Source organism: Paramisgurnus dabryanus, chromosome 5, assembly GCF_030506205.2.
Source record: "Paramisgurnus dabryanus chromosome 5, PD_genome_1.1, whole genome shotgun sequence".
NCBI lineage: Eukaryota > Metazoa > Chordata > Actinopteri > Cypriniformes > Cobitidae > Paramisgurnus > Paramisgurnus dabryanus.
Genome location: NC_133341.1, coordinates 23,574,298 through 23,593,071, shown reverse-complemented (window position 1 = coordinate 23,593,071; position 18,774 = coordinate 23,574,298). Strand labels below are relative to the sequence as shown.

General features: G+C 37.9%; 1 protein-coding gene across 3 annotated transcripts in view; it reads right to left on the bottom strand.

Moving 5' to 3' along the window:
• The window catches only part of osbp2b (oxysterol binding protein 2b), a 71,994-nt gene extending 54,870 nt beyond the window's left edge, over positions 1–17,124 (bottom strand). Inside the window, exons 1-3 of one of the 3 annotated variants that reach the window (XM_065250423.2) lie at positions 16,683–17,124; positions 2,850–3,058; positions 2,238–2,279 (exon numbers count right to left, since the gene is read on the bottom strand). In XM_065250423.2, the coding sequence (XP_065106495.1) occupies positions 2,238–2,279; positions 2,850–3,058; positions 16,683–16,981 (550 nt within the window). In that variant the 5' untranslated portion in view covers positions 16,982–17,124. The remainder of the gene's footprint in view (positions 1–2,237; positions 2,280–2,849; positions 3,059–16,682) is intronic. The other 2 variants (XM_065250422.2, XM_065250420.2) reach the window with 2 other exon arrangements.
• Between the last annotated feature and the right edge of the window lie 1,650 nt (positions 17,125–18,774).

Genomic DNA, 18,774 nt, shown 5'->3' with positions numbered 1-18,774 from the left:
ATCCCATTTCAGGTCGACATCACTTTGTCAGGTTTGCCTAGCTAAGTCCTGGACTATTTTCAGAATGTACATGTAAATAAATGGAGGTTTTACTGACCTTTACAGTAAAACCTTACTTACTGTAGGGCATTAATGATGATTTATGTTAAGGCAAGGCACACAGAAATGTGACATAGGTTGAATTCATCAAACAACAGCATCAACATCACTGTGTACTCCACACGGATGTAAAATTGTCATTCACAATTATACTCACATATAGGGAAAAGCAAAAGCTGCGCAGAAATAGAAAGCTGTGATTTGTTTGGTGTTGTGAGGAGAGAGTGGGCCGTGTCTGGAATGGAATGAAGAGAGGAGACTGGAGCACAGCCAACATTTCATACAGACAACAAGATTCCGACATACAAGAGAGATTAAAGAGAGAATTAAAAAAGAGCTCTGTTGTCATATAAGTGTTTGCTAGGTTCTCATGAGAACTCAAATAACATGCCAAAATGATCTCTTTCGCCCCCTTGTGGTGAACCATTAAAAGCAGAGGCTATTTTTTCTCCATGTTGCAAAGAAATGCAGTTAGGTCCAATCGTCCACTAGTAATAAAGCTTCTGTTTAGAATTTGGATTCATCCATTTGGCAGACGATTTTATCCAAAGCAACTTACAAATACATTTTATCAGTATGTGCATTCCATGGTAATCAAACCAACAATATTTGTGCTACTAACACAATGTTCTACCAACTGAGCGACAGGAACAACCAGATTTGTGCAAAACCTAAAGAAGAAGATTTTCTTGTTCCGGGTGGATCATTAAGACTATTGGTCATCCCAGTTGTCAATTATTCTGATGATATATGTTTACGTATTTATTTTGACTGAAATGTTACAACCGAGGTATGCAGCAAAGCATTTGTGAAGCCACAACACGCACAACCTTGAGGCGGATGGGTTACAACAGCAGAAGACCCCAACAGGTACCACTCATCTCCACTACAAATAGGAAAAAGAGGCTACAATTTGCACAAGCTCACCAAAATTGGACAGTTGAAGACCTGAAAAATTTTGCCTGGTCTGATGAGTCTCGATTTCTGTTGAGACATTCAGATGGTAGAGTCAGAATTTGGCGTAAACAGAATGAGAACATGGATCCATCATGCCTTGTTACCACTGTACAGGCTGGTGGTGGTGGTGTAATGGTGTGGGGGATGTTTTCTTGGCACACTTTAGGCCCCTTAGTGCCAATTGGGCATCGTTTAAATGCCACGGCCTACCTGAGCATTGTTTCTGACCATGTCCATCCCTTTATGACCACCATGTACCCATCCTCTGATGGCTACTTCCAGCAGGATAATGCACCATGTCACAAAGCTTGAATCGTTTCAAATTGGTTTCTTGAAAATGACAATGAGTTCACTGTACTAAAATGGCCCCCACGGTCACCAGATCTCAACTCAATAGAGCATCTTTGGGATGTGGTGGAACGGGAGCTCCGTGACCTGGATGTGCATCCCACAAATCTCTATCAATTGCAAGATGCTATCCTATCAATATGTGCCAACATTTCTAAAGAATGCTTTCAGCGCCTTGTTGAATTAATGCCACGTAGAATTAAGGCAGTTCTGAAGGCAAAATAAATTACCGTCACTACATTTATTATTACTGCTAAAAGGTTTTGAAATATGAAAACTACTTTCTTAAACCTTTCCAACAATATATAGTTTGTCGTGATAGATTAACATTTACATGCAAAATATTGACGTAAACTCGGGTGTCCCGCTCACGGGACAGCCCCAGTTAACGGGTTAAGCTTTGCAGGACATGTAAACATGCATCTGAAGGCCATAGCATTTCACAGAGTAAATCCCCAAATCTGCGAATCAGTTAATTAATCAATTAAATCATGCTCCATGCAGACAACATACCCAATGATGCCATCCCTTCTGGTCCTGTCCAGCATTCATTTAATGTAAAGCATGACTAGGTCTGTGCTTTGATTCAAACCAAAGAGTAACAGATCAAAGTCCCCGACATCTTTAGTATAAAAGGAAAGATTTAATCTGTTGAAGCAAAGCATCGACCCACATCAGATACTACAACAATCAATTTAAGTTTATTTCTGGAGTGCTTTTTAGGTATTCTCTGCCAGATCAGTCCATTGCAAATGCAATCATTCCCCATTTACTCTGAATGCAAACCATGTAAACCTGATGCAAAGCCTCTGAAAGAAATACAATGACCTTACCAGAATGATAACAGTGTGCAGGTGGCGCTGCATGGTCATTTTCTACAAGCACAGAAATGGTGCATTGAAAACTTTTATGTAGCTGATCTTAGTCTCTTACAGGTAGTTTATATAATACCAGGCAGGCGCTGTGAGTTTTTTAGCTAAAGCAGATATACACTTCTGCACTGTTAAACCAGTTTCACGCTAACACTTTAAACACACAATGCCTTTATTTAATTCATTTCTGGATAACCAGAGACAGTATATGGGGGAACAAAAAAGAGCACTTGAAGAAAAATTAATGGAAGAAATCACAATATACAGTATGGAAGTCTCGCTTTTTTGGTAAAAGTAGCACTTTATCTTATTGCTCTGGAACACCGAATCAAAATGTATGGTGGTCTTACTATTGCTTTAATCCTACGCAGCCATGTATTTTCTTGTGTTAAATAAAACATGACATGTACCCTGACTAAGATCAATTGCCTGGATAGAAAATAGCTGGCTGGGGACGTTGCCAAGATGTTTGCAGAGTAGACTTGCTCAAAAGAGACTTTGATATGACTTACTGAATCGATGCCAGCTAAATGGTCAGTGAAGACTAAAACTAGAAAATCTTTTTGCTCTTACCGGACTGATCGTTCATCATTCGGATTGCTTTAGCTTTGGCCAGCTCCAGTGCCGTGACCCATCTTTGCCTCTCCACTTCAGTGCTGGCTTTCAGATGGTAAGTGCGCCCCCCGCTGCTCAGCACGATATTGCAGGCATCTTCTGTGTCGATGTGCGCCGTGGCGAGGTTGATGGTGCCGCGACACGTGTGTGCCATCTCTGCCTGCGTCCTGCCGTAAGCATACAAGGACATGGAGGACAAATAAGACGATGTGTCAGTAGCATAATCAAAACTCAGACATCTTACATGGAGAGAACCATCTTACATAGACAGTCACATGTGAAACAGGCAGATAAACAGACAGATACTGACTAGTCGGAGTGATGCTGGGGCACAGCATAGATGAAAGACTGAAAAACTTGATATTGTGTGATCAGAAAATAGAGGTTAAAATGACCATTGTGTGTGCCAGCTAAGACCAACCCCAAACAACAACAATCAATCAAACAAACCAACCAGTGTTACAGCCAGAGAAATAGAACAGTGAATTGTGTAAGCCCTGATAGACAGAGACAGAGAGAGAGAGAGAGAGAGAGAGAGAGAGAGAGAGAGAGAGAGAGAGAGAGAGAGAGAGAGAGAGAGAGAGAGAGAGAGAGAGAGAGCGCTATACAGTCTGTTCAATAGGTTGTTGTCTTAAAGGGCACATATTATGCCCATTTTTACAAGATGTAATATAAGTCTCAGATGTTTCCAGAAAGTGTCTATGACATTTCAGCTCAAAATACCGACCCGCTTCCTGGCCCTAGTAATTATTTAAAATTAGTGCTGGGCAAAGATTAATCGCATACAAAATAAAAGTGCATTTTTGCCTAATATATGTGTCTGTACTGTGTGTAATTATTACGTATATATTTTAACACAAACACATACATATATACATTTTAAAACATTTTATTTATATATCCATTTATTGTTAATATATAATATATAAAAATATAAATAAATATATATACACATGTAAATGTTTCTTAAATACATACATAATATATATATGTGTGTATTTATATATACTTATTACACGGCTCTCTGGAATGCTTGATACTGATTGGTCAGTTGAGACATTTGCAGGTTCGTTCTTTTCAAATAATAACCACTCCAAAGTAATAACGCATAGCCGGTACTACTTTTACGATTAAAATCGCTCCGCGCCAATAAAGATTACTAGCTGTTTGGCGCCATCTTGTGCCAAACACTGGACAACCATAATTTTAACATGTACGGAAAAAACAAAACATTTAAACAGTGGATAGAAGAACGAACAACGACAAGACACAGATAGCTTACTGAGACTGAATTTGACAAAATAGAGCATGACAGCTACATAGCCAACACACAAAAAAATACAGAATGGGCATTAAAACTTCTCAAAGACTGGCTAAAAGAGAAAAAAATGGAGACAGACAAGTATGAAGCAGAGGATCTTAATAAGGTATTACGATCATATTATGCATCTGTGCAAAGTTTCACGGAAGGATAAAAATGTTAATTTAAAACAAATATGCCAATAAAATGTTTCAAATTCATATTCATGTCCAGTTTTTTGTATGTGGCAAGTAGCTGTGTAATAAGCGGGATACTGTAGAGGCAGCCGGTAGTTATGGGGAAATAAGCCCCTTTAGTGTGATACAAGACCCTCCGCTTCGCGTCGGGTCCTGATCACACTGTCGGGGCTTATTTCCCGATAACTACCGGCTGCCTCTACATTATCCCTTACATAATAATTACACACAGCGCAAACTCATATATTATGCAAAAAAATCACTTTTATTTTGTATGTGATTAATCGCGATTAATCTTTGCCCAGCACTAAAATAGTTAATTGGCATCTTTATTTCAAACGACCCGACTGGCCGCAACCCGAATATCAATAAAAATAATTTTTTAGATGACTCGTAACCGCGGGTGACCACAGGCACCCGCTCATTTTGGATCAACCCGCGCATCACTGGTGGGAGCCAAAAGCACTGTTGTTATGTGTGTACCTTTAAATGCAAATGAGCTACTGGTCTCACTAATTAATTACCAACAGATAGTGAGCACTTTCGGTTAAAAAAAGATCTGATTTATGTGAATAACGTCTGAGACAAAAATATCTTTAGCCGCATTAGTGCTTAAACATGTTAATTTAGGTAAAATTAACCAGCCAGTCAGTGGCTGTGGGCAGGGCTTTTTCAGTGTGACATCACAATAACAAAAGAATCAAAACAGCATGTCTAATGAGAGCTTTGCTTTAATGGGGATTAAAAAAGAGAGCATGGCTTTTACGGCATAGGGTTGTTGTGTTCACTGCCATCACACGTTTATGTTTTAACACCTCGTTAAAGTGGATTTTGCACTTTAAAGTGAAAGGTAATATACTTTTCCATCAAGTTTTTATTCCACAGGAAATGTTTTGTAAACATGTATTTTCCATTTTTTATATCAGCTGAATGATTGACACGAAGTTGCACAGCATCACTACTTATCACAGCTCTTTTACATTTGTTAATTATACTGTAATATCTATCCTGCCTTATCATTATCGCGAATAAAGTCAACCCACTTAACTCTAATGTAAGCTATCAGCTGTGTAAAGCAGCTGGTCATAACAGGTAAAAGTGTCTGGTTTAGAGTGAATGGTCTTTTTTAGTGTGAAACAGTTTAGGCCTGAATGGATCTTAGATCCTGCTGTGATTCTGTCAGGGCAACGTCCAAGAAGCACTAATTTAACTAAGCTTGGGAAAGGCTTACAAAAGATCTAAAGCCTCACAAAACACAGCACAGTACTCAGAGAAAGAAAAACAGAAAGATAAAAGAAAGAGAGAGAGAGAGATTCCTCAGTCAGCTGCTAATGAAACACAGATTCAAACACATAAGCCATTGAAGTTTTGCTGACTATGAGAAATTATCTATGGAGTTTCTAAGAGGTGGAGTATAATAGTACTGTAGTGGCAGAATGACCAAAAGATATTAAAGGTCACATTCTTTCTGATCTCATTTTTTAAAACCTATAGTGTGTAATGTTGCTATATTAATAATACCTGTACAATGATAAAGCTCAAATTTACTGCCAGGCGATATATTTTATTAACAGAATTCGTCTTTCAAAGCCTACAGCGAACGGCCGGTCTGGACTACAGCCCTCTATTTCCTGCTTTAATGAAGTCAGTAGAACAGTTTGTTGACTAAACTCCGCCCACAGGAATATGTCAGTCACCAGCTAAGCCAACGGCAAGCTAAGCTGCTATCAAATCACAACAAACTAAACAAACTACACAATCAGAACTCATTATGTATTTCTGAAGGAGGGACTTCATAGAACAAGGAAGACATCAGCCCGTTTTTAGGACAGTGAAAACAGCGCTATACAAATAAGTAAATTGTGTGAAAAATACCGCGTTTTTTAATATCTGAAACATGAACACATGTTATATTGCGCACTGTAAACACAATCTAAGCTTCAAAAACACAGAAAGAATGGGACCTTTAAGGGACAGAGAGAACCAATAAGTGGGGGCGAGAGTAGGACAGAGAATCAGAACCCTCCGTGTGTGTGTGTGTGTGTGTGTGTGTGTGTGTGTGTGCGCATGCGTGCGTGCGTGCGTGCGTGCGTGTGTGTGTGTGTGTGCGCACACTGTATGTACTGTATGTGTATGTGTGTTGCTGCTCTGGTTACCCAGTATCTGTTCCAGTATCTGTAATGGAATGTCAAGCTCTGACCTCTCAGAGAAACTGTGAGAAGCATCCAGACAGAGATCGCTTACACAGATACAGACTGTGTTTGTGTGACATTAATGTTTATTAATTCCCACAAACTGCCGATCAGCTAGAGGAGCCCCAGGGTAACCATGCCAAGGTCATGAGGTTGATTTTTATTTTTACACACACCCTAACCTCTAAATGTGTTACATAACTATTGGCTTCTTATGACACTCTTACACATACAGAAATAGTAGATCTTCCATACATACATAGTTGTACTAGTACATGCAGACAATTACTGTTCATACAAACACGTACAGACCAGTACAAAGCGAAAGTGTGTTGATTATTGTCTTGTTGGGTGTTTATTTTGATTTATTTATACATTGTGTACTATGTACTGTCCTATGCCAATACAGTATTTGACTTTGTGAGGAAAAAAATATAAAGGGAGAATACACTGTAAAAAAGATTTGTTGGTTCAATTAAAAAATTAAGGGCTCTATTTTAACGATCTAAGCGCATTGTCTAAAGCGCACAGCGCAATGTCTAAATGGGCGTGTCTGAATCCACTTTTGCTAATTTAACGATGGGAAAAATGGTTTGTGCGCCGAGCGCATGGTCGAAAAGGGTTGGTCCTTCTTTTTTAATGAGTAATGGGAGTATTTTGGGCGTAATGTGCCATAAACCAATAAGAGTCTCACCTCTCATCCCCTTTAAAAGCCAGTTGCGCTGGCGCTATGTCTAATATCTATTTAGATGACAGACTTTGTAAAAAGGAAAAACTAAGCGGAGGAAGAAGATCCCCAGTTTAGGATTAATGTTAAATAATTGTGTTGTTTTTCACGTGTATTGAAATTTTAATTTTTTATTAAAACCTGTTTTATTTTAGTCATGGAAGTAAAAAAGCAGACTTTTAATTGCTTTAAATGTATGGCTATCCAATATTATCAAAAAATAATTTACAAGTATGTAAGAAAAGGTTTGTACTCTAAAAATACTTTATTTGTAACAAACAGGAGATAAAGAATTTACAAACGCCTCTCTGCACGTTTCACCACTTGGACAACGTCAGTTTTTTTTAAGCATTACTTAAAAATGTTTCTCATCTCACCATATCCACAGGTACAGAGTCATCATATACAATTTTTCTGTGAGGTATAGCATTAAAAAAAACATTTAAAAACAGATGCATTTGTTTAAAGCAAAGCATTTATTTAACAGGCTACAGGTGAAGTAGCTCTTTACGCCTTCTAACGTCTCATAATCGGTCCTCATTTATGTCCAAGAGACTCAATAATAATCTTTTACATTCAATCCTTTAATCTTTCATATTTAAAAGCGTTTTTGTGCTGCTGCCATGCATGTATGTGATAAGCAAACCCGCGTTGTCGTCCCGTATGTCCCGTTTATAGGCACATATTACTTATGCGCTCTTTAATAACAAAAAACATATTGCGCCATTGACTTTAGACTTTAGACCAGGTTTTTGTTGATCAATGGCGTAGTCTATTTTAGTTGCCTCAAAATAGCAACGCGCCAACAATGCTCCTGAACACACCTCATTTTCAGACCAGAACCTCCATGGGCACAAAAGGGGGGCGCAAATGCATTTAAACAACGTGGCGCTAAACGTGAAAATGATAATTGCGCAGGGTGGAAACTAGCAAAAGACACTTGCGTTGCGCATTGCGCTGGGTGTAAGATAGAGCCCTCAGTGTTTATGCTGCATTACAATTTTAAGCTTATTCACCTGTAAAATATAAGTTGACTCAACAACTTTGAGTTGAATTAACTCAAAATTTTAAGGCAGCACAAACACTTTTTGGAGATGAACAAACAAATCAATCATATTTAACATTGTAGGAGCGACTAATAAAAACTCTTTTGAAACACTCGAAATTGTAATACGATACGATACGATACACTTTCTTGTCCCCTTAGGGAAATTTTTCTTGGGCAGTAGTGTGTGCTGCATCACTATAAGTTGGAAAAGTTATTTCCCAGATACAGGACACTACTTTCCTACTGTGAGTGTGAATTGTATGGCTTTACAGGGGCTTTTGTGGATGGGGAGGAACAGCGACAGATACACATTCAACAAAAAGACCAAACATCAATGACCATCAAAAACTCCATCCCTGCAATAAAACAAGCTCTCTAGAGCTGAGATTTCATGCTCAAAATCTCTCAGCGGCAAAGCGGACTGATAAAGGAGAAACATGGGCCAAGGAGGTATGGAGGGGTAACAGGAGGGATCTTAAATTAGACTATACCCACCTACAGGGAACACGGCACGCTGGATGACTACAAGTGGGTCAGAACTGAGAAACTGAAGACAAGATGTGGAGCGACAGTACTATAAGGGTATGGGAAAGTAAGGCATGGACAAAAATGAAGATTATCTAAAAAGAAAACAGGTTCATAAAACCAGCCAACAGTGGGGAGAAAGGTAAACTTAAGTGTGATAGTAAATTAAAAGATTAAAATAATAAAAATAAAGAGATGAGAGCAGGGTCAGATTTAGTCCGGTGTGATGGACTAAATTATTTCAAAAGGATTTTAATTGAAAGGTCATTGCAATATTCAAATATTCTGAATGGCCAACATGGCTTTACAGGTTGGTGATTCCTCCATGCCAACTGTCTGTATCAACAATGCATTTGTGTGATAATCCCTTTAAAATGACCAAAAAGTTATGGTCACTGGAAGTAACGGCACATTCATTATCCCGAGTCCCGACTCTTAAATTGTTCTGACACACTCGCATTCAAAGCAGGACAGATCCAGCCCCTGGGCTGAGAAAGAGAAAGATGGCACCACATTAAAGATACAATTTGCAATTATGCGCCGCAAGATGGCGCCAGATCAAACAAAAACAATGATGTTGTTTACCGACGCTCTGAAGCAGCGTGGAATTATGGGATTTGTAGTCTTTAACTCAACCGCTGATGGCCATCAATCAGACGAGAACGAGAAATCAAATTGATGGATAAGGTAATCAAGTCTTATAAATGTTGCTATGATGACATCGTTTATTTCATTATGTAAGTTTATATGTGATGTTCAAAACGAAATTGTTAGTCATATATATTACAGTATTAGTCCAAATTCGATGGTAAACACAGCACAGAATTAAGTTTTCAACTTACAATCTACAATGATTTTTCACATAATGTATTGACAGTACAAATCTTATTGTGAAGTGTCTTAAAATGACCATTTATATTGCTGTACAATACCTTTGATGTGCATATCGTCCGCGGGAAGACGCGCTGATTACAATCTACACACTAATGTTGTGATCAATATAATAGCATACGTTTTTTGAAGGGTTACGAATCAAAACAACTCACCCATCGCGTAAAACACAAGCAGGATCAGAATCTCGGTCTAGTTAAATGTTGTCGTGAAGCTCTCTCCATCCAGATAATGCAACAACAAATTGATCCTCCCTTGTTTTGTTCCAAACTCTTCTTTGGTCGTTTGGTTGGCCCGTACGCTTACAGGAGCTGACACAACCAGCGGCAGACGGTACAGAGATATCCATAAGTTCATAAGCAAGCGCGTAGCCCGACAGGCGCTATCGCATAGTTCCGCATTTGTCCACAACACTGGCTCGCTGCGTCTGAAAACTCAAGGCAGTGAGGACTTGTTGCCTCGCTGCCTCTTGAGGAAATGACTTCGGCCTCGGAGGCCTGAAGGCCGCTCAGAGAAAGGCTTTCTGACGCACTTCAAAGGCAGCGTGTTTGAAATATAAACAGAGAGCGCCTTTGTGATAACTAATCACATATTTGAAAACTACAATACTAATTTCTCGCTAGAAATGCAATTAAAATGCTTAAAAAGTGAAAATATACGTTTATTTTCACTAAATTTGTGCTCCAGCCGCTTCCTTGGCCGCCATTTTATTTTTTCGAGCTCGACCACTGTTGTCATGTCGTTTACGTCAGTAAAGGCGGTGACAAAGGGTCACATGGATATTAACGTCATTGATAAGAGACTGCACTGCCCCGTGTCAATGTTTTGAATGGAAATTTTCTCACGATTTACAAGTAGTTGAAAACATTACAGATATTGATAGTAATCAGCTGGACAAAATATATAACACTGGCCTAGTGGTTTTTGGAGATTTTACTGCAAATATCTTACAAATTGCACCTTTAAGAATTAGAATAGGTTTACTTATTCTTCTCTTGAGAAAACATGTTGACTGATGCAAGAAATATATTTTCATTTGCAAGAGTCAAACACACACACAACATATTGGTGTAAACTGAGACTACCCAAAGGAGAAAACAGCTAAAGAAATTTTGCAAGTGCTAATTAACAGATTGTGCAAGTTAAACTCCTTGTCTGGTTTCTCAGACAAGGCTTAAGGCTAGTCCTAGAATAAAAGAGGTATCTCCACTAAAAATAACTTGTATGTACAGATCTTAAAATATGTCAGTGCCATTGATTTGTTTTAAAATACCCACCAGTAACATCTTATTCAAAGATGTGTTTGTAAAAATGCTTAAACGTCTTAATTTAACTAAGGCCTAGCCTTGGCTTTAGCTAAGCCTTGTCTGTGAAACCAGGCGCAAGGGTTATATGACATTCCAAAACACCCTACTGCCCTCAGTTAACCTCCGATACACAACTGAGAGAAAGACTTAACGTAATGTTATCACACCTGAAGTGTTATCTGAGAGGCCATGAAATAGGACCAGGGTTGCCAGGTTTTCACAGCAAACCTGCCCAATTACTACGAATTACACATTCTGGGGGGTAAAATTAGCATTTTTGGCAGGGTTAATCTGCTAAAATGTGCATTCCTAGGACTAATTATCACATTATTGGGGTCATTGCAACCAACGGGCATGAAAAACAGCCTCGAATAGAAAGGAATAGATCACCAAAAATAGAAAATTCTGTCAGAATTTCTCACCCTCATGCCATATATGACACAACCGTGAGTATCTGTCGATACCGATACCGATCCAATACCATCTCTATCGCCCTTTTAATCAGTCAAGCTGCAAATAACACATTTGTTAGCTGTACAAAAAGCTTAAAAAGGGCTACAGAACTCAAACATTTTACTGTGCAACAAATGACAAGTGCAAGTGCAAATTCAAGACTAAATGAAACATTGTGCAATACTGCTTCTTCATTTTTATTTAAATGTTTCAAACAGACTAGTAGCAACATTTTTAGGTAGTCAGCACAAAAATTCAAAATATGATTTAAGGTGTAACTTCGGACAATTTAAAGTGCAACTTTGTTCAAATACATGTTGGTCAGCAAGTCGCGCTTTACCCCAAGTTGCCATGACAAGGTCTGTGTTGGTATTGGATTGTACTTTTTCAATGTTTATGTTCTATAATTGGGTCCCCAGTGCTTCTATCCACATAGAAAATGTGAAAAAGAACAACCCAGTAACTTAGTTTTGATAAACCATTCTCTGCAAGCATGTGAAAAAAGATTTTACTGAAATTTGGCTCCCCTGTGATGTCAGAAGGGGATAATACTGCGCCTTAATCTGCACTATCCAACTCATCAGCTCATTTGCATTTAAAAGAACACACCTAAAAACGGCAAATTATTGCTCACACCAATTTTAAAATGTAATAATAAGTTATCTATATGGTATTTTGAGCTAGAACTTCACATACGTACTCTGGGGACACCAAAGATTTATTTCACATCTTAAAAAAGCCTTGTGAAATGTCCCCATTAATATATGAAATGAAATTACAGATTAGTACAAGGGTTGTAACGGTATGAGATTTCCACGGTATGATAATTGTCTCAGAAACTATCACGGTTTCGCGGTTTGCCGGTATTAAACACTTATTATTATTATTATCATCATCATCATCATAAGCTACAATGATCTTTAAATTTATAAAAAACAGATAGGGGTTTTGGGTTGAACATATGGTTTATTACATTAAACTTATGGGGGGAAAATACACTTTCGAAAAAAGTAAACTTTGATTCTTAACCATTTTTGATTCTTTTAATTTTATTTTTTTAAATAAAATTATAAAATACTCATTAAATTCTCTCAGAGCTGCTCTGGATATATTCATTTTTTCACATTGTCATATAGTGAGTGAAATATATAGTTTTTATTATATGGCCTAAGTATAATCAACTTAAATTGATCTGTAATATAAATGACTTAAATGGGCTTTAGTGCCTCTTTTTGCAGCCACTCTTCATCCACATTTCTTGCAAACTGGAAATCCATTTTCAAGGACAACCCCGTGTTCGTTTTTCATATACCCAAATTATTCCCATACTGTAGATTTTAACTTTTTTTCTGGTAGGGGATAGAAATTGTAGTCTCTTACATTTTCTCTGTGTTACATAAACAAGTCTAGGCTGTCACACCAAATGAAGTTGCATGTGCGTAGTAGCGCAGGTGAGATCTGCTTTATTTTTTTCCAAAACCGTGTATAAGCAAATGTTTACGGTATGATAATCGTAAAAATTAATATCAAGGTGTACCGCCATACCGTTACAACCCTATACAATACATTTAAATATGGTCTCACGTTAATAAATATTGAATATCATTGGTTCTTGTGTGTCTTGCAACTAGCTGTCATTTTTTTTGTCATCAAACATCCAAGAACCGCAATTTTTTTAACAAAAAATGTAACTATGAAAAATCACACGGCTTCAATGAAAAAAAATCAATAACAGTTTATTCCTTTTAAAACATGAAAACGATTTCCCTTCATAAGCATCTTAACTGATCTGTTTTCAATAACATCATACTTCGAAATGATACATTAATATTAAAAATTTTAAATAAACTGGTTTTATGGTCATTGCTACATTGTGCATTCCTACAATCAGATCTGGACAATTCTGCAAGTTTAATCTTCATTATACAACTAAAGCAGATTGAGTAGGCAAAGAGATAGTACTGTGTGACTCATAGCGAGGAAGAAGGGTAGTGGAGGTGGGGGGCTGTGACCGTGACCGCAAACGTTGCATTTACTAAGGCCATTACATTTTTAACGGGTTATGATGGCAGAACTGTGTGTGCGTGCTCTCTATTGCTCTCTGTAAAACTAGTATATCAGCAGAACACATCCTGTAAAAAGACTCCAGCCATCTGTTATGGTGAGGTGACAGCAATATTGGATAAGGGTGAGTTTTGCAATTGATGGTTCTCCCTGTAATAATGTACTAATTCACAAGTTCGCCTGCCCATTCAGTCTTAATAATTAATGGTAAATGAACTTGGCTTGCTGTCCTCGAAAAGAACTCGAACACAAATTCAACCCTCGGTTATAGAACTGCACAGAGGAGTAAGAAAAAGAGCAGTGAAGGAAAAGATGGAGAGGAGGAGGGATGCTGGAGACGCTTATATGTGAAGAGCCCAGATGCAAAAGCAGTTAAACACCACCTCTGTCAAAAATTAGATAATGATATTGCACGTATCAGACGATCATCAAAGCCTTTCACTTCAAATCCGCTCAATCCTGACCTCAAGCCATTCAGAAACACTGATATATATCCCAATATATCTGAAATAAGTCACAATCACGCTCATGTTTAGCACAAAGTTGTAAAGTCTGTGTCAGTTTGAGTGCATTGCATGCTATCATAAAACCAATATGGGAATTGACCAATTACTAAGAAACTCTGAAACTGATGTTCATGTATCAGCATAGCCCTACATGTTTTAAGACCAGTGTGAGGATTTCTCATAAAATGAGCAATTGCTGTTTGGACTGTTATCAGCTGAAAAGCAAAAGTGCTGATACAGGGGCCACCCAGCGATTCAAAGGCTGCTGCTCTCTGCATTTAAGTGCCGTAGGATGTTGTAATCGTGCACATTTAGCAGCATGAAGCACATTTGGCTGATAGATTTGTACAAGTGTTGACTTGCAATATACTGACCACTAATGGAATAATCAATGTAAAGACATAAAAAAGGATAAATCTATCTTCTGTATAGAGGTGTGGCACGGTAGGTAGCATGCTGGGCATTCAAGTCCAATGTATATCAGGTCCCAATCTCTTTCCCCATTTCCCCACAATCATTCATAATCTAATGACTACTGTCAATGTATGACAATGCATACGTTAGTGCAACATGTTATCCAGACACTCCTTCGTGTTGGCTATGTGCACACCACTGCCCGAGCTCTCAGATGACAGCAGATATAGACTTACACCACTGCAATCACCTTCCACCATAATAGACTATTAATAAAGAAGAGCAGAGTGTCGCTTTCCACCCTGACTCTCCAGAGCGGGTGAAAACCTTTTGCCCTACTGCATGAGGAGTCAGCACTCCCACAGGGGCTATCCCATAGAGATAGTGAGCGACCTGCATTGCTTCAGTGCTTTAACAAGAGCCTTTGCCCTTATTTCATTAGATTCTTGACTCCTGGTGTACTTTGGGATGCTATCATGATGACCCTCGTGACCATCTGATGAAGACTAGACACTGGTTTCACAATAAAGTTTGAACAACCAGAGATGCTGGCATTTAAACACATTAAAGGCGAGCACACTAAACGGTTTCAATCTTTTTTAGTATATATAATTCTCTGGAACTAGTTCAAGATATCTACCTGTGGGGTATGCAGGCAAATGTATTGATACATGTTTGACAGAAACTAGACTGGTACTCGACATTAAAAATTGGTATTGAGCCAAGCCCACGTTCAGACTGTGAAAAGATCCAACACAAACGTATTGTAATGCAGATGTGCAATATTTTTAGTTTGTTGAGTAAGTATATTGGACAGGACTCAAGAGGGCGATTTTAAGCAATATATTGCCACAAAATCACCCCAAAGGTAAACTGTACAACATGCTTCAATGTGCAATAGTTCAGTACCAAAGCTGATTAAACTGAACTGACTAAATACAAAGACCTAAATGCAGTAAAAATTAACATAATAATTTGGTTTAGTGACAGATACCTCATGTTATCCACCTGTCCTCTAGGTGCACAGTGAAAGATGAAACATGATTCCCTTTGTTGGCTTAAGAGCCTCTTGAACAACAGGTGTTAGTTGCCAAGCACGCAGGTGACACATGTCGATGTGGTTTAATTTTTAAAGAGTTACTGTATTACATCATACATGGGCTACATATCATTAGATATCTTGGTGCCTGTCATATAACACCTGACAGATAAACAACACAATGATTTAAGTGTTGTTTGTCTGTCAGAATATAGATATATACACATTTAATTGGTTGTTTGTATTGTATTGTAGTTACAATACTTACTGCTATCCATTTCTCACAGTTTCTGGCAACTTCGTGTAGTTTAGGACAATTATTGTTATTGTAAGAAAATGTTATAAAGGTATATATGATCTCATTTTTGAGCTTTCAGACTTTTTGTCATGATTTTAAAAATATGTTTAATGGTATTTAATACCAAATTGCAGATTACTGTATTAACTGTATCAACGGTTACCATGGTAAATGTTTGTGTTCAGGATTGTTCCGTGGCTAAGCTAACGTTGGCTAACACTTCTGTACCTGACAGGAGCTGAAGACAGACCACACAAAATAATTACTATATTAACATAATACATTTAATATTATCAATAAAGCTACATTTTAAAGACACGCCCGCCCACGTGCACGCGCAAAAAGTCGGTTGTCATATGATTAAAATGCAGTGACTGTCACGAGCGTCACAGTGCATCGCCGTATGACAGCATCGGTTGGCGTTAGCAAAACCGCTAGCTGAAGCGCTATTTCCAACACAGCACATTGCTGTCATTTTACTGATAATGTGAGAGTGAGACTGGCGTTAATCTGTTCAAAGTGACATTTAGGAAGCTGGTTTAAAAGAACCAATAAAATATGTAAAGTAAAATGTGGTAAGGTTTTTTTGAGAGGTAAACAACATCTGTCTTCACAAGACAAGCGGTGTTAAAGTGCACGCATGTAAGTGCGTTTGACAACTTGCTATGGCCCGTATTGAGATCCCAAATTTCTGCACGCCTCGGCCATACAAACACACGAAAACAGCACATTTTCTCGCAAACCCGTTAAATACAATTCAGAAATTAAAATCATATCAAAATTGTTGCATGACAATTACGACTGAATTTATACGGGACGAAGCGTAATACCTGTAATAGGACAGTAGTCCATTGCTGAGCACGAACCATCTGCGCTGGTAGCCTTTGATATAGTTAGTCCATTTAAAAAGCCAGCCTTTGTACGTGTCCGAGCCCGGAACCGGTGTCCCGCTCGTTGGCGTGGACGCCACACTCCTGCCCTGCTCGCTCATCCTCCGCTTCTCCCGTTCAGACTGATGTTGCTGCCGCCGCCGCCGACGCCGCTGCTGTTTGCAGGATAGGCACGGAACCGCGGTGAGAAAGGACACGATCCTACCGGGGCCGCTGCAGGGAGCGGCCACTCTCCCCATAAACTTACCGCCGATGCACTCAGATGAACGGGCTGGCGAAAGAGGAGAGTCTGGGGTAGATGGTGAGAGAAACAACGCACTCCCCCGCTTTCTCCTGAATATTGGAGAGATGGAGAGCAGCGAGCGACGACCACTGGCGTGAGATGAGAGCGCGTACTGTACTCTCACTACATGGGGTCATACTATACACTGGATTATTATTATTACACTGTAATTTACTGTAAATGGCAAGTAATACAGATTCAATGCAAGTTTATTCTTTATATATATATATATATATATATATATATATATATATATATATATATATATATATATATATATATATATATATATATATATATATATATATATAGGCTACTATAAAACTATATATATATATATATATATATATATATATATATATATATATATATATATATATATATATATATATATATATATATATATATATATATATATATATATATATACTATAAAACTATACAAATATATATAAAACAATATAGGCATATAAGTTCAACATAAAGTGCTTAACAAGTATTTTATGGATCGATCCAATATATGCACAATTATTATGCATATGTTACCATTTTATAATACATAACAATTGCAAAACATATAATAAAAGTTTTGTAGTAAAATTTTATAAGGATCACATTCTACATTAATTTATACTATAGGCTACATTGACTTTTTTGCATTATCATTTAGTAAAACATAAATATTTAATACATTGTGCTATTTCTGTATTTAAAGGGAACAAATTATGCAAAATCCACTTTTACAAGGTGTTTGGAAATAGATGTATGATGTATTAATGACTCCTCTCCACAACAACAATGAAAAAATACACCCCCTTTTTTAATCCCCATTAAACCAAAGCAGTCTCATAAGACATGCTGTTCTGATTCTCTTGTTAATGTGACATCACACTGAAAAATCTCCACCCATGGCCACTGGATGACTGGTTAATTTTACCCAAGAGCTTTTTTTAAATGTGTTTGTTGGCACATTGTATCGCTCATGCGGCTAAAGATGCTTTTGTCCCAGACTGTACAGTCAGTGTACATTTTGGGTAATGATGTCAATCTGAAATTTTCTTAGGCACTCTGAAATTAGGTTATGGCGTTAATCTGTCATTGGTCTATGAGGTTAATCCGAAGTTGTATGACGTTGATCTGACAATGGGTTATGACATAGATCCAACGTTGGGTTATGATGTCGGTTAAACATTGGGTTTTGACATCAATCTGACTTAAGCTCTCGAATTCCTGTGGGCGGAGGTAAGTCAAAAAGTTAAATTGACGGCATATATCTGGGAAATAGAGAGCTGTAGTACAAATCGGCCTTTCTCTCTTGTCCTTGAAGAGCGAATTCTGTTAAAGAAAACATGCTATAACAAATGATCTGTGGGGTATTTTAAGATGAAACTTCACAGACACATTCTTTGCACACCTGAGACTTATATTAGATCTTGTAAAAATGGGCATAATAGGTGGCCTTTAAGTCTAATTCAAAGGGGATATACCATGAAAATTTGACTTTTTCCATGTTTGAGTGCTATAATTGGGTCCCCAGTGCTTTTATCAACATATAAAATGTAAATAAGATCAACCCAGTAAATTAGGTTTGGTAAACCATTTTCTGTAAGCATGTGAAAAAAAAGTCATTGAAATCTCTTGTGATGTTAGAAGGGGATAATATCGCCCCTTAATCTGCACTATCCAACCACACCACTGCCATTTAGTGCCCAGATCAGCTCATTTGCATGTTAAAGGACACCGAAATTT